General features: G+C 34.6%; 1 protein-coding gene across 6 annotated transcripts in view; it reads left to right on the forward strand.

Annotated features, from left to right (window-relative positions):
- The window catches only part of ATRX (ATRX chromatin remodeler), a 76,737-nt gene that overhangs the window by 21,366 nt on the left and 39,340 nt on the right, over positions 1-16,031 (forward strand). For 5 of the 6 annotated variants that reach the window (XM_031594448.2, XM_031594445.2, XM_031594447.2 and 2 more), the window contains 5 exons: positions 1,224-1,291; positions 2,093-4,998; positions 7,906-7,984; positions 14,462-14,592; positions 15,116-15,295. In XM_031594448.2, the coding sequence (XP_031450308.2) occupies positions 1,224-1,291; positions 2,093-4,998; positions 7,906-7,984; positions 14,462-14,592; positions 15,116-15,295 (3,364 nt within the window). The remainder of the gene's footprint in view (positions 1-1,223; positions 1,292-2,092; positions 4,999-7,905; positions 7,985-14,461; positions 14,593-15,115; positions 15,296-16,031) is intronic. The other variant, XM_031594446.2, reaches the window with a different exon arrangement.

Here is a 16,031-nt window from a genome sequence, read left to right on the forward strand (position 1 = left end):
TGACTATTTTCAGTCTCCATTAGAGTCGTAACTCTTGTTCCAAGATTTGAAAATCCTTAATCTATAATAGTACATGTTCATGTGATACATACAAGTATCCAGTTCATTTTTGAAATTTGTTTAAGGTGTTGGATTCCATAACAGCTCTTGACTGCTAAGTCTGCAAGTTAATTATATCACCTATTGTTTCCCACCATTTTTGTATATCTTTACTTTAATGAACATGGCTATATGTTCGTGTGAGAGAGTAATGGAAGTTCTTACCAGCATGTTGTGTCTTCCATGTCTTCTTTCTTGCTGTTCTGATAAACAGCTCTATACTTTTCAGTCTTTCTTCAGAAACTGTGTTCTCTTGACTCGAAATATTCTGTCAAGATTTGAAACATCAGCTTTTATTGTGGGCTCTGTTTTTTTTGTTTTTATTTTGTTTTTATTTGATTGAATGGATGTTTAACATTCCATGTAAAGAGACATAATCACTTTAAGAGATGGCAGCAACTGAACATCTGGTGAATGCTCAGTTCACTGGTTCATGGGATGTAAGGGCAAAAGTTAGCTGATAGCTTGTATTAATCCATGCGCAAAGCAGATCTTCAAGTTTAGAAGAGTTTTCTTTACTGATGACTGGAAAAAAACATTAGAATTTAGTTCAAAGACTTCAGCAGATGAAGTCACTGCTACTGCTAGATGTGCATATTGCTTTCCTACAGTTATGAGCTTTTCAATGCAAATACTTAGTCTGTTTCTGAAAATCGAATACTTGGATGTTAACATCAGGATGAATGCTGAAGACATTTCTATTTAAAATTTTATGGTATCAGTAGCAAACATAAAGAACAGGGAGCTGAAAACTATGTAGGATTGTGCTGGGGAGATGTAATTTTCTTTCTTACTGTGGTATTGATGTTCCTAGAAAATTGGTAGAAAACACTTTTCTAGATTGAAGGCTTTCAGTTGATGTTCTAGAATCTGTGAATATGCGGCCATCAAAAAGAATCTGTTACTTAATTTTCAAAAACCTTAAGCCATCTAAATAAGAAATCACAATTTATAACCTCTTGTATCTAGAAAAATGTTTTTTAGGTTCATAATGAAAGATTAGAATATTGAATACTTCTGCAATGATGCTTTTAATGCTTCTAGTACATGTTGAAATTATACGAGTTACTGAAATCCATTTGAGTCATAGTAAAACACTGCTTGTTCTATCTCTTTATTTACAGACATGCTACAAGTATTACATGAGCGATGACATTAGCCGTGATTCAGATGGAATGGATGAACAGTGTAGGTAAGTGTATTGAAATTTAAAAAACATCCACTGGTCTTCTGTTTTTTCTTTCTTGCATTAATGAAATTGACCACTACAGAAGAGCTCAATCAATAATCGTTTTTAATAAAGGATTGCTCAGGGTTTTTTGGAGGTATTTTATTGTTACTTTAAATAATTAACTGGAAAATATTTTGTAAAGAAAGCTTGTAGTAAACACTTGGAAGACATCAAGTTTTTAAATTACATGTTACCATGCAAATATTTTAATTCAAAGGCGGTGGTACAATCTCACATTCTAAACCTTGTGAGTCACGGTAGCTTACTTTTCCAGATGTGTAACGCAATCAAAATTCGGTAGTTTTTGCTGCCTGTACACTTGTTTATCAAGTCAATTTTCAGGTCTTTATCAAAGGCCGTGGAATCTAAATATAGGTGATTTTTTTTTTTCCTTCATTCATGCACTAATAATACACCAATTAAAGCTAGAAAGACTTAAGCTGATGATTTTGCTTGAAAACAAACCAAAAAAATACGTCTCAGCCAGAACATGGAAAACCAAGTGTAATTACTTTCTTAAAGATTGTTGCTGAAATTGTTTGGCTGTTGCTGGCCTTTTCATCTTTTTGAACTGTTAATCAAACACCTTAATGTTCTGACTTCGTAATTCAATTGAGTGCTTTTCAGTCATGCTTTTCATGATGTTTATCATCTGAATTTTTAAAAAGTAGATTCATCATCAGTGAAAAATACGGAAACTTCTCAAACGTCACCTTGATTATAGGGAGATAAAACTTTTATATTTCTTATGTCTTGTTTCAGGTGGTGTGCTGAAGGTGGAAATCTGATTTGCTGTGACTTTTGCCATAACGCCTTCTGTAAAAAGTGCATTTTGCGCAACTTGGGTAGAAAGGAGCTATCAACTATACTGGATGAAAATAACCAGTGGCATTGCTATAGCTGTCATCCAGAGCCTCTATTGGACTTGGTCACTGCGTGTGACAGTGTTTTTGAAAATTTAGAACAGTTACTGCAACAAAACAAAAAAAAGACCAAAGTTGAAAGTGAAAAAAGTAAAATATATGACAATACAGTCAAATTTTCTCCAAAGAGAAATAATTCAAACTGTAATGGTGAAGAAAAAAAACTAGATGATTCATATTCAGGTTCACTAACATATTCTTATAAAGCACTAATGGTGCCAAAAGACATGCTTAAGAAAACAAAAAAACTGGTTGAAACTACAGCAAATATGAATTCCAGCTTTGTGAGCTTTTTGAAAAAGGCTGCAGAAAATTCAGAAGTAAGCCCAGCCGTGCAACTTCGTCAGCTAAAAGCTTTTAAATCTGTGCTTGGTGACATCAAAAAAGCTCATCTGGCACTAGAAGAAGGTCTGAACCTGGAGATTCAAGCATTGGATGTTAAAATCAAAGAGAAAAATACCAAAGAGAAAAAAACTGACGTTAGATCAGAAAAAAATGAGGTGAAGAAAGATGAAGGAAAGGAACATGTGGCATTAAAAGGGGATGACACTGTAAAGAAGCAGAAGAAAGTTGTATCAGAGCAGCCTGACAATGAGCCAATGGATCAAGATGTTTCGACAGTAGAAAAAAAAGACAGCAAACGTACAAGTGGTGAAGATAAAAAGTCTGGCACAAATGAGGAACCTCAGTATGAACCTAATAGTACAGAGGCTTTAGACATGGATATAGTGTCTGTTCCCTCATCTGTTCCTGAAGATATTTTTGAGACTTTAGAATCTGCTATGGAAATTCAGACTGCAGCGGATGAGCAAGGGAATGGAAATAGCGGAACAGATCATGAGAATCCAAATATAAAATTGACCACTCCTTTGAAAGATACCAAAGGATCTAAACTGAAAACATCGGCTAAAGGAACCAAGGAATTGATTGTGAAATTGACTCCTGTATCCCTTTCGGAGTCTCCATTTAAATCTGAAGATCAAGACAGCAGTCTGGAAAAGGGAAGCAAGGATGAAAGAACAGAAAAATGTGATTCTGTGAAGCAAAATAGTAATGCTGATAGCGAACGTTCCACAGAGAATGAAACAGTCTCACTTGCAGAGGAATCCGATCTCAGGAGATCACCCCGTGTGAAGACCACACCTCTGAGGCGCCCAACAGATGTTAATCCTTTAACATCAAATTCAGAAGAAGATAGCAATGACACAAGTAATGAAAAACGTAAGAGAAGATCATCAAAACAATCAAGAAGGAAAAAAGATAAAAGAAACTCTTCTGACAGTACAGTTGATGGTCCTAGGCCTAATAAACTTTGTAAATCAAAAAAGCCAGCTATAGTAGATAATAGTTCCGATTCTGATGAGATGCCAGCTGTTCTTAAAGAAGTAGCTATGATGAGTCGCAGTTCTTCAGATATTGACAGCAATAGTGAATTGCCAGCGAAAGATCAGAAGACTACAGGTGTTCTAAAGGACCAACCAGTAATGGATGAAAATGGAAAGCGGAAAAGAAAAAGTTCCAGTTCTGGTTCAGATTTAGATGCCAAAAGGGGCAAATCAGCTAAAAATTCTGCTACGGCAAAAAAGAAACGACAGAACTATTCAGATTCTTCGAACTATGATTCTGAGTTAGAAAAAGAAATTAAGCATTTGAGTAAAATTGAGTCTGCAAAAAAAGCTAAGAAAAAATACTCACGAAAAGAAGATAGTTACGATTCTTCTGAAGAAGAGCAGAGGAAAAAAGTTAGTAAGAGAAAGGTAAATCTGAAAAAACAAAGAGGTAAATCTTCTGAAGATGATGCTGCTGAAAAGTCATCTCCAGAGAAGGAGATTAATCATTCATCTGAAGATAAAAAAGTTAGCGTGGAGTCAATTGCTAAGGAAAAACTGAAGAAAAACTTAAAAAAAGAAGCTTTGAAGGGTAAGCTTGATGAGTCTTCTGATGCTGAGAAGTCTTTACTGGAGAAAGAAGAGAGTAGTCCTAAAGGTACTAAGCTAACTGAAGCTAAGAAAAGCAAGGATTTTAAGAAGAAAAAGGCACAAGAAGATTCTTCGTCAGAGAGTACTGAGAAATATGCAAAGAAAGAACACAGTTTTGATTCTTCAATAGAGAAATTAAAAAATAAGAAAAGATCAGAAAACAAAGAGAAGAAAACAGAAAATTTGAAACAGAAAATCTTCAAGAAAGAACAAGAAGATTCCTCTTCCGATGTTGAAAAGTCATCTCCAGAAAAAGGAAGCTGTAATTCTTCTGAAAATGACAAGACTAAAAATGAAACAATGGTTAAAGAAAGGAAAAGGAGGAATTTAAGAGAGAAAGTACCTAAAAGAGTACAGATTGATTTATCTTCTGATGCTGACAAATCTCCCCTGAAAGAGGAGAGTTCTTCTGAAGATGCTGTGCGAAGTAAAAAACGACCTGAAGCAAAGGAAAAGAAAAAAATAAGTCAGAAAAAGAAAATTACCAAGAAAGAGCAGAATGAGTCATCCTCTTCTGATGAGGAGTCTTATGAAGACAATAAGAAGAAGATTAAAAAAGGACCCGTGAAAGAAACTAAAAGGAGTAACTTAACAGAGAAAAAGAAAATATCAAAAAAGGTTATTGTCTCCTCCTCTTCCTCATCTGATAAGGAAGAAAATGATGAGCAGAATTCCACAGGTGATGGAAGCAGTGATGAGCAGAAAATTATGCCAGTGACTGAAAATTTAATGCTGTCTGCTGGTACAGGATTTTGTCAGTCATCAGGTGTGCAAAATATTTTTATTTGCATCTATTATTAACCTATAAATTGAGGATATTTGTAAGATTTGGGCAATGTTGTAATAATCCCCAAGTGAAAATATCTGTAAGGAGATAATCATATACTTTGAAGTTTGCAGCCAGTTAAGTTTTTGAATTCTGATAGAGAAGTGGCCATATCACTTTACTGTGACATTTCTGGACTAAAAGGTGGAGAGGCTTGAGAAGCTGTAGTCACAGTCTGTAATTCCAACACATTTCCTTGCAGCGTGGCTTTCAAAAGCACTTGTATTCGTTTTGGCTGCTCCAGTACTGATAGCAGAAACTAGTTTTAAATAAGTAGATACTTACAGAATTCAAATGAATTTACAGCATATAGTTATGCACTTGAGATGCCTGTAAAACCTGTGGCATTATAATATACATTTAAAAAGTCATGGAGATTGTGCATTGCGTGACCCTTGCAGCACTAAAGCACCTGTTGTCAATTAACAGAAGTGTCATCACTTACTGTTTTCATAGCAGTGTTACTTATTATTGCTGCTCTGTTTTTTTCAAGATGAATTGCTCCTTCATCAATACCTAATATCTTCAGGGAGTTTTTTTTTTAAAAAAAAAGTTCAGAACTTCTGGATTTGGGTGGTTGGTTTTAGAGAACTTAAAAAGGAAGGGTAGTTTTCATGTTAACTGGACTCTGCGGATGCTTTTTAAGAAATGAATTTGCAAGTAAAAAAAAAAAACAAAACTATTTGCTGTTGATTGCTGTAATGGGGAAGTTGTTTTCTATTTGCTCATTTCTAATGATGTCTCAGAAAACTTTCTGTCCATGTCTTTACTGTAACTGTTGACTCCGGTATCTCCAAGTCGTTAGTGAAGTTACAAGTTAAAAATGATAACACTGTAATGTATTTGTGAATACAGCAGAAGGGTGGTGGTACTTTGGTTTTTAGAGAAACTCATTGTAGATAGAACCTTCTACGTATTACTGCTTAGTGCAAAATGAGATTTTGTGAGGACAGTAATTTCTAAGCAGAGAGGAAAAAAAAAAGTACGTAAAACATCTTATTCTTTCTTTTTCCTACTAACTTGATACCCATCTCTTCATGGGTGTTTCCTGCAGTTTAGTTGTGTGAAGTTAATTTTTCCAGCTGCCATGCAACTTTGGATTTATAACCCTGTAGGAGAGCAAAGTTGGACTAATGATATTTTACATAATTATAGAAATAACAGTTGGAAAATAAGTTTCTTACTTTACATGTCATACGGCCTTGTACTAAGTTTGTTTTTAAGATCCTGCAGTGAAGTGGGTTTATTTAAATCACTAGATGTATAATACTGGGATTTGCAGTTTTTTTTCCTTTACAGCTAAAATCATGCTTCTCCAGTGATGTCATTGCTGAGGGGGTTATGCAAAGAGTTAATAATGGACAGTACTCTACAATAACACATACACAACAGTTCTCTGCTTCATTGGTGCATCAATTAGAGGGATAACAATGTACGAATGGGAAGAATAAGATGGTGAGGTGGGATAATTGATAATCTGAGAGAGAACTGGGTGATTTAGTCTGAAGAGAAAATGATAAAGCTGGGGAATCTTAATTGCTGTCTTCTTAACTACCTTTTGGGTGAGTATAGAGAAGGCTGAGCCAGGTGCACAGTGAAAGGATGGGTGACTGTGAATAGAAGTTGCAACAAGGAGATTTCTGATCAGATACTCAGAGAAAATTGTTCATGTTGAAGATGATCATTGCCTGGAAGTGGTTGCCCTGTTCATCTTTGAAATCCCTGACCTTGTGGATACTCAAAACTGGACAAGGCCGGATGAAGACTGATCTCACTTGCAATTAGCTCTCCTTTGAGAAGAAGTTGGAGTAGATAGATAATATTGAGTGGTCTCTTGCAACCTTTTATGTTGTATGTTTCTATGAGAATGCAACTTTGCTATTTGATTTTAAGAGAAAGCAAACTTCCTTTCAGTTTATCGGTGGTTTGATAAGCAAGTAAATAAAGGAGTCTCTCCTGTGGTTGAATGAGCTCAAGTTGTTAACTGAGGCTTAGAATCGATTTAACCAGCAAGGTGTTTCTTTTTATCCAGGCCTGAGAGTGAGGGACTTCTGTAATCATCTCTTAGAGTTTTGTCAAACTTCTGATTAGTACTAGTTCCAGGACAGGCATATGTAAAAACAACTGGGAGCAAGCCTTTTGCAGACTGATTTTGGTCTGATGAAAATATGGAAATGATGAACGAGAGGATATCAGTTCATTAGAATGTTGGCATCTTTTTCTGAAGCTTGATATTACTACTAAATTTTACTTATGTGTGAGTTAGGGAAGAGAAAGGGGAGTGGGATTTGAAAGTGTGCTAGAAACAATCTGCTATCTGAAATCCTCTCTGTTCATTTAGGGAGGTGCAGAGGAACTTAGAGGCACGTGTCATATTCTGTAATTCTCCTCCTGCTGTGTGTTGTATTTAATTGTCCTGTGCTGTGAGACAGTGACCATATTGTACAGCTGAGTTTTGATACTTGCTTGTAAGGATAACCCATGTAGTTCTCAAAATATGTCTTCACATATACATAACAAATGTACGTGCCGTGTCTTTAACACTTTGAAAGCAAAGATAGGCAAGGATTATTGTTCTCAAGTACGTCTTAATGGCTACAGAGCAGCCTGGACTTCTAGTTAGTGATTTTTTGTTACAGAGCTCCTCAAATTGAGCTAATAGCTTTTTACAGTTCAACAAACAACTTATTTTTATATGGGAATTCTTGATCATGGAGTCATAGAATGGTTTGGGTTTGAATGGATCTTAAAGATCATCTAGTTGCCATGGGCAGGGATGCACGCACTGTGTTATTTATTATGGGTTTTACATTTATTAAGTGTTTTTATTTCCCCTTCCTCACACAGGAGATGAGGGAGAGACTAAATCAAGGACTGTTCCAATGGAGGAGGAGGAAGATGATGATGATGACGATCCTGAGAATAGGTATGATTGCATCCATAAGGACTTAAAAAAGGTTTATATAACACACCCTAGGCGTGGGCGCAAACCGGCGCAACGGAAGAGAAAGCAGGTTGTAGAAACCAGGACTACCTGCCTTGTAAAGACTCGCTCACAGGCTTCCAGCAAGTTTGAACAAGGGGCCAGAGAACAGAGGCCAAAATCCAGAAATGCAAAGAAAGTATTTAGAAGTGTTAACTAACACACCTTGCATAGGGCGTGTTATAAATGCACTGCCGCTGTCCATTTTCTGTTCACACTGAAAATGTGGGTATTGTGAGAAGTGTTTCATTCAGGCAGGTAAAAACCTACTTCTGAGAAATGTGAATTTCAGTTAGTTATAACATGAATAGAAGGAAAAAATTTCTATCTGTGCAGTATGCAGTGCTGAAATCTTCACATATAGAGTTTGGTTTTTAATGTTGCGTAATTTGCTTTTTTTATTTGAAACACGTTTTCTCAATAAAGAGAAAAAATGTATAGAAAGCACTATTACAGATGTTTGAAGCTTTTATTTAAACTGAGTTCTAATCCATTATAGAATAATTGAACTCACTAATGTGTTAGCTAAGCCCTGATTCTACAGAGAATGTGCATAGGGGCAGCTGATATCAGAGAGATCTTAATTATAACATTTTAAGTCTTGCATAAGTATTTTCAAATTTGTGGCTTATGTATTGCTTCAGTCTCAAGTTTAATAAAAGCAAATTTATGTAAGATACAGTTAGTTTATTAAGACATATTTTACCAATACTGTTGTAGTTACCAAAATTAACCTGGCTAGAAAATATAAAAGCTTCATTTCCTAATAAGTTAATGCATAACATAAAGCATTGCTCAACTGTGAGCTGGAGTTTCTTTTTTGAAGTTATTGTAGTTAGACTAAAGATTTGATCAACTAATTTTTATACAGTATTTCAGAAACTGATTTTTTTTGCCATTTAGAATGTGTGGGACCAGCTTTGTAGCTTTGCACAATTTCTGATGGAGTCTTTTTCTGCTTCTGAGCCTTATTAGTTTAGAATATGGGATCCTTGTTTCACAGAGTTGTACGTTTTGGTGTGTGACTGAAGTAAATTTTGAAAACACTGTTTTATATCCTTTACGCACCTCAGTTTGGCATCAAAATGTTGCTAGTAATGTAGCTCTTGCCTGTTTTCAGACATCAAATTTAATTTTAAAGAACAATGCTTTTTAGGGTCTTGACAGCACAGGGTCATAAGCAGAACATGTAAGCATTGGTAATACAAGTGCTTTTTTTTCTTTTTCTTTTTTTTTTAAGGTGCATTAATTTCAGTCCTGTTTTGATTTTTTTTTTCTTTTTTTTTTTTTCTTGTTTCTTAAATGTTCCTGTTTTTTTGGTCGATAACTAAGCCTACACTGTCAAAGTTCAGTGCTCACAGTACAAATGTTACTGAGTGATCTTCACTGTTAGTTTAAGAGTTAATTGATATTGAATAAATCAGAAATATCAATTTAGGTTTTAAAAATCAGTTTCTGTAATTTCTTTTAAAGATGAATCTTTGTTGAAGTTTTTATTTAGGTAATATTCTGAATATATATTTTATGAAATGGGGAGGTGTTGTCAATAAACAGTCCTGTCAACCTTCAGACAAGTTAACTGGTAACTGCAGACTAATTTTACATTCAGCATGTGTTGCACTTAGCACCAAAATCAGAAAGATAAAATGTAAAAAGATGGAACAAATTTGAGAATTAAATAGCTTGTTTTTCTGTTTACTCAACACAGAGTGTTTAAATAGTTCACCTACTATTCAGATAAGTTGCCTATTTTCTTCCAGGCCAAAGAGGGGATATAGTAACTACTGGGTATTTGTAGTGTGGGAGCTTTCATGTTTACAAGTTTCTAGTTTAGATGTTCTGTTATTTGCATACCTTTGGATGTGCATGACATGAATATTACTAGTCTTGAAATAATTTTTTGCCAAAATGCAATATCCAAGTGGGTCATAATATGACAGACAGTGCTGTATGCTTTCATCTTATATTGTGTAATTATCTATTATTGGTCCTTCTGATCTTTTAAATGATACTGTTTAATATGTTTGCGGTAGTTTTGTTTATTAAGAAGTAAATAGTGTATTTAATGCAGAATGCCTTTAAGTATTTGATGGATGCAATAAATTTTTGTAAAACATTTTTCTTGTCCAAGCATTTAATTTAATACAACTCTGACAGCTTGAAAATAAGACTGTTTCAGCACAGCATAGTAGTTAGAAGAAGTTTGACAGTTTTGACTTTTTTAAGACGTATATGGTATTCCATCCAAGCATTAATCTCTCAAAATATGTTTTAATTGGGTCTAAATGTTCAGCAGTGTATCAGCAGCCCATTTAACACAGTAATGTTAGAACATTACTGGAAGAAAGGTGGCTTTTATTAGCCACCTGGTGTCTTACTTTTTTGTCCTCGTAGGCTTGTTTTGGGCAACTTTGTTTCTACGCACTCTTAGTAGGTATTTATGAACACTACGTGTGAATTCATATAATCTAATTGGTAGTAGCACATCTCAATGCTTAAGTAATATCTAAAATTATGATTTAAGAAGAAAATTGGAGTGTTAGCATTTTCTCATCAAGATTTTTGACAAGCTATAAATGAGTCCATCGTTTTGGCACTTCAAAATTCATGAACGAAAATGGTGCAAATTATCTTGTGGATTTAATCCCACGTCAGGAGAGGGTGCACCCAGTATTCTATTTTTGCTGAAATGTCTGAAGGATTACTTAAGGGAGTCTTGTGCTGTTCATAAGCAGCTGCTAGGTAACTTCCCATTTTCTTCCTTATAAAAACATTTTTTCCTTTATTTAAGTTGAAAAATACGTAATAACCAATTCATTTATAAATGTTTATTTTCAGTGTTATTCTTAAAATGGTGTAGTATGTTTAAATCCTGATTAGAATAAATGTATGTATAATTTTATATAAGAATTCATTTTTATGTCCTGGTTGAGATTACAGCCCCATTCTTCAAGCTCTATATAAAGTTGGAAAGATGTCCTTATTACAAATCTTATGATGTGTTTAGACAAGATGCAGTGGGACTAGGCAACATGACGTGCTCAAGGTCACAGTAGCTGCATGGTAGAAATGAATGAAACGCAGGTATTCTGTACTACCTGAAGTCCTGGGCTGGAGGTCATACAGTTCTGTGTTTTTCTTATTTAAAGCTTCTTGCAGTGTTCAGCTGTTAAATCTAGTTGGCAAAAGAATGTGTTTTATATCCTCGATGCAAGTACGTGTTACCTTTTGATAGTACATAGGTGTGTTGTACTTTCTGCTCTATATGGATTGCTCTGGGAGAATGGCAGTGGAGGGATTTTCACACCATCGTGACCTGTTTTTCTTGGTGCTTACAGTTTGATGTTGGTACAAATGTTAAAATGTTATATCAAGGCATTCAGTTTTCATCCCTTAGAAGCCTGGTCACTTTATATGATTTTACATCTTGTAATAGAAATGTGCTCACTTACTTGGAGTGGCATATTTTAACTTTAAAACAAGTTTCAAGAGTTCAGTACTGAATTTACTCTAAATGATGTAAGCTGTTCATTACATCAGTCACTTGTCAGATACATTAACAAGAGTTAATCTGTCTGGTTCTAATATTGCTTACACTTTAATTCTAATTGGATGTGTGGTTACATTAAAAGGAGGAATCGTGAATTCTGTACGTCTGAGCAGTGTCTTACATTTTTTGACAAATGCCATTCCAATAGAAAGCACGAAATAGAATGTAGGTGTTGTCACTCAACAAATAGTTCAATTTCCTTTTGATTAAAAGTAGTTGAATCTTTATCCTAGCCAAAAATATATATAAAAACAAGAACTAATTAATTAAGATTATACTAAGTAATTAGAAACTAATAAGCTCACCCAATCTGAAGAGTTGTAGTTGATTGGTGATTATGATGATGGTCAGTAGAGAAATAGCTGTACCTTTTGTTTATAGGTACTAGATTTTATGTGTGGGGTTTTCTCTAGGTGAATGATTTGTTCACTGTTTTTGTTTTTCTTAAGTATTTCATAAAGGTAAAGATCAAATGAAAATGCTTGTCTTCTCGTTAAAAACCAGTCAATCTTGTTTAAAAATAAATCAGTGCATTCTTAAAAGTGTCTTGTGTGAAAGGTAAGTATCATTATCCATACTGAAGTTTTGTTATTTGCTGATACAACTGAGTATGACACACAGCCAAAGGCAGTGTTACAAGGCAGTATTTTCAGGACCGAATTTGAAAAATTTGCAGTTCTTTTTGGTGTTACTGCATTTTTCTCTTCCAAGATACAGCACTGGTGATACTCTTGTTTTTTAAATGAGACAAGTGTCTAAACTGATGCTGTCTGAGTTTCAGTGTTAGTTTACATGAAAAGCTTTAAAAAAATAAAGGAAAACCAACCACCAGTGGTATTGCAAGCAGTTTCTATAGGAAGTCCTTTGAATCTTTAAAAGATGGAAGAAACATAATCTTAAGTTCTTACGTGAGTTATTTATTCCTGATGCTGTACATGATGTGATAATTATTTGGAGAAGAAAAAAAGTCCCTTTTCAAAATCCCCTATGTAATGCAAACACTTTCAGAAGAGAACGTTACTTATCTATGGACTTTTTCTTTGGGTTCACAGTGTGATCTGTTGACATATATAGAACTAAAAGTTCACCAATAACATTGTGTTTTAGTTAACTATTTCTTTGCAAGCTATTTCTACACATAAAAAAGGGAGGGGGTAAGAAGGGATGTTTAGAATGGTGGATGGTTTGTAACTCGTTGAGCTATCTTAAGTGGCTTCATGCTGTTTACCAAGCCATTTTACTTCCATCTTTTAATAATAATGTATGTCAGCTTTAAAAACTTTCTGGAAAACAGTGTTGTAAAAATAGAAGATAACAGTGTGAAACATGTGGAAAGTGCCTTGGGAAAATTCCTCCTGGAAAGTTGTTTTGTTTTAGAGATCTTCTATATGCTACAAAATGGAATGTTCTTTAAAATCATTTTTATAGTACTACCTAAATGTAACAAGTTTAATTTTCTTATACATAAGCAGCTGTATTTTAAGAGATCGACATTCGTCTGCCAGTTCCAAGTGAAGCCTAGATTGTGGTTTTTGAATGGTTGTCCTGACTTATCAAGACTCTCCCATTCTGAACTTGTGCATGCAGTATACATTGAGTCTCCCAAAATGCAAAACAGACCAGATCTGACCTAGGAAAAAAAGCTTTTCATTTAATATTGATAATCATGTAATGGGAAGTATAATAATTCTAATACTTACATGAGGAGAGTTTCATTCTTTCAGGACTTTTTTTTCCCTGGAAGTAGGAGTTCTCAGATAAGTCCACTATTTTCCTGTCTGTTTGACGCATCATTTCATACTTTCCCATGGATGTATATATTCATACAAGGTGGTTGTTATTTTTCTTTTTTTATGTTGCAAGAGCATGTAAAGAAACGGTTTTTCCATAGTAGCTTTTTGCACATTAGCTGAAAATGTTATTGTGCTGAGATGAAAGTGGGAAGCTGTGGGGTTTGTGGAAATAAGGTAGTAATTTTCTTTTGAAGATCAAGTCCCATAATGTTTAATAAATCTTTTTCATCAATGATTTTTTAATCTTTAATAAATCTCTGTATAGACACACGCACACACGTATTTACATGTGTTACTTTCTATATAGTTGCTGAAGGCAAGTGCTTGTAGTTGTATGAGAGGTTCAGCATGGTTTTTTTCCCTCCAGGCACTTACTGCCAGTTCTTGAGACTCACTGTGTTACAGCAATTAATGCAGCATCTCTTTTGCTGTAGGATGGGCTCAGGCACTTAGAGTGCTAACACAGTTGAAAGCAAACTGTGTAGATATAGGGTTTTTTTAAACCTGTGAATTAATGCATCTTACAGCTTTTTCTCTGTGATTAAAACACGCATTCAGTGATACACTGCTTTTAAAACTGTTGCTGTTTATGTAAATGCTAACTGTGTAGATTAGGTGCCTCAAGAAACTGAGGCACTTTTAGTGCTAAATTTTGGGAGAGGAAACGATTTGAGAATTAAGATTTTGTCTTTACTATTTCTGTTACAATTAGACCTTGTGTATGTGTCTATCTTGGCAGAGATGAGGAGAGATAAGAATGGAGAAGAATAAAGCAGATAGACCATGAATGAAACAAAATATTTGCTTGTAAACTTTATAACTGTCTGCAGTCTTATTGTAAAGTATGAAACTTTTAAGAATCATGGTAGAGATCTGCTTCCTAAAAGCAAGTTAACACAATGTATTTAACTCAAGATTTTGCTTTTATATCCTGTCTTATCACAACTTTTCATCATGCCTTTTTTTTGTTCAGCTTTCAAACCTTTTTTGAAGTTCTGAATGGTATAGGATTACATTTATCGTTCATAGATATGTTTGAACAATGGAATACATAGTTTTTTCTGTTTTACTTCAAAGAATTGCCAAGAAAATGCTTTTAGAAGAAATCAAAGCCAATCTTTCCTCTGATGAGGATGCATCTTCTGATGAAGAGTCGGATGAAGGAAAAAAGAAAACTGGAAAGCAAACTGAAAACACAGGAGATGATGGTGAGCACCAAATGCATCTGGAAAACAAGTGGTGCTGTAGTGCCTGTCATAATTTCAAAGGTCTCTTAGGAAAAATGGTGATTATTAAAATTTCCTCAGTTTTCAGCAGCAACAAAATTGATGTTGCTAGTTAGTAAAGAGACAGAGTCCATGATCATGACTGTCATCTCTTGTACTCTTCTGACAGTGTTGGGTTTTATGTTTTGTGTTTTTTTTTTTTTTTAAGTATTCTGATTTTGTAGCCAGTTCCTTTTATAAGGAATAATCTATGAAGATCAGTAAGACATGCAAATGAGTAATTCAGCTAACAGCCATAGTCATTGCAACAGATGGTGCAAGTGTACAGGCAGTGTAAAATATATAAAATAATAATGTTTGAGAGAACAACTCTATGTTGTCAGATACCTTTTTGAAATAGTGCAGAAATAAGCCTAAGTGCATTCTGACTATAATTCTTACCAAATTTAAGAAAAGGAAGACCAGTGTGCATGTTGTACTAACTTTTTTTTTATATCTCTGACAGAAGACAATGAAAAGGAAGATAATTCTGAGTCGAATTCAGAGGAAGAGGACTCAAAGAAGCCCAGATACAGACACAGATTGCTGAGGCACAGACTGACAGTGAGTGACGGAGAATCTGGTGAAGAAAAGAAGGGGAAACCTAAAGAAACAAAAGAAGGGAAGCGCAGAAATAGAAGGAAAGGTATATAATCCAAACATTTTTGTCACTGAGTACTTAGTTCTATAACACAAGCCCAAAGCAGGTCAAAATGTAGATCTGAAACTCTGTAATTTTAAAATCTCGGTGTAAGCTTTCTTGTGTATTAAGTCTAGAATTCTCTTTTCTGTGTTTGGTAAATAGCTCTATTTAAAATAAATGACTGCGGCAGGTTACATCTATCTTCACTGCTGTATCCTCTCAATTGGATTAATCTTTTTGATCTCAAAATGTTAATTTCAAATACCAGAGTGAAACCTAGTAACTCTAATTCATGAAAACTTAGTGTTTCCCTTTATATAATTTCTCTTTTTCCTTGGACTGTGAATAGGCCCGTGCATCATCAACATTTTCTCCATGCTGGAGTTTAAATATTGCAAGCTTTAGCTGAACAGTAGATGGCACTATGAAATTATGCCTGTTTTAGCTTTCTTTTTTCCTTTGTTGCATGTGAGAACAAAGGATATCAACCACTAGCACTTAATTGTTTTGAAAAGAGGAGCTGAGGAATGGTAAAAGTAAATGCTTGCTTCCACGCTGATCCTTGTAAATGTTGACAGTGGTTCGTGGCACTAGAACTGAGGTTGCACATTGAAGATATACTTTTCATTTTCTAACATTGCTCTATCAGAAACATTTTTCTTCAGCATTTTTTAGCATAAGTCTTGTGAATTAGTCCCAAGTAGAACAATACGACTTCTTCCACCTCACAATCTCCTGT

This window comes from Phasianus colchicus, chromosome 14 (genome assembly GCF_987193195.1).
Source record: "Phasianus colchicus chromosome 14, bPhaCol1.hap1.1, whole genome shotgun sequence".
Classification (NCBI taxonomy): domain Eukaryota; kingdom Metazoa; phylum Chordata; class Aves; order Galliformes; family Phasianidae; genus Phasianus; species Phasianus colchicus.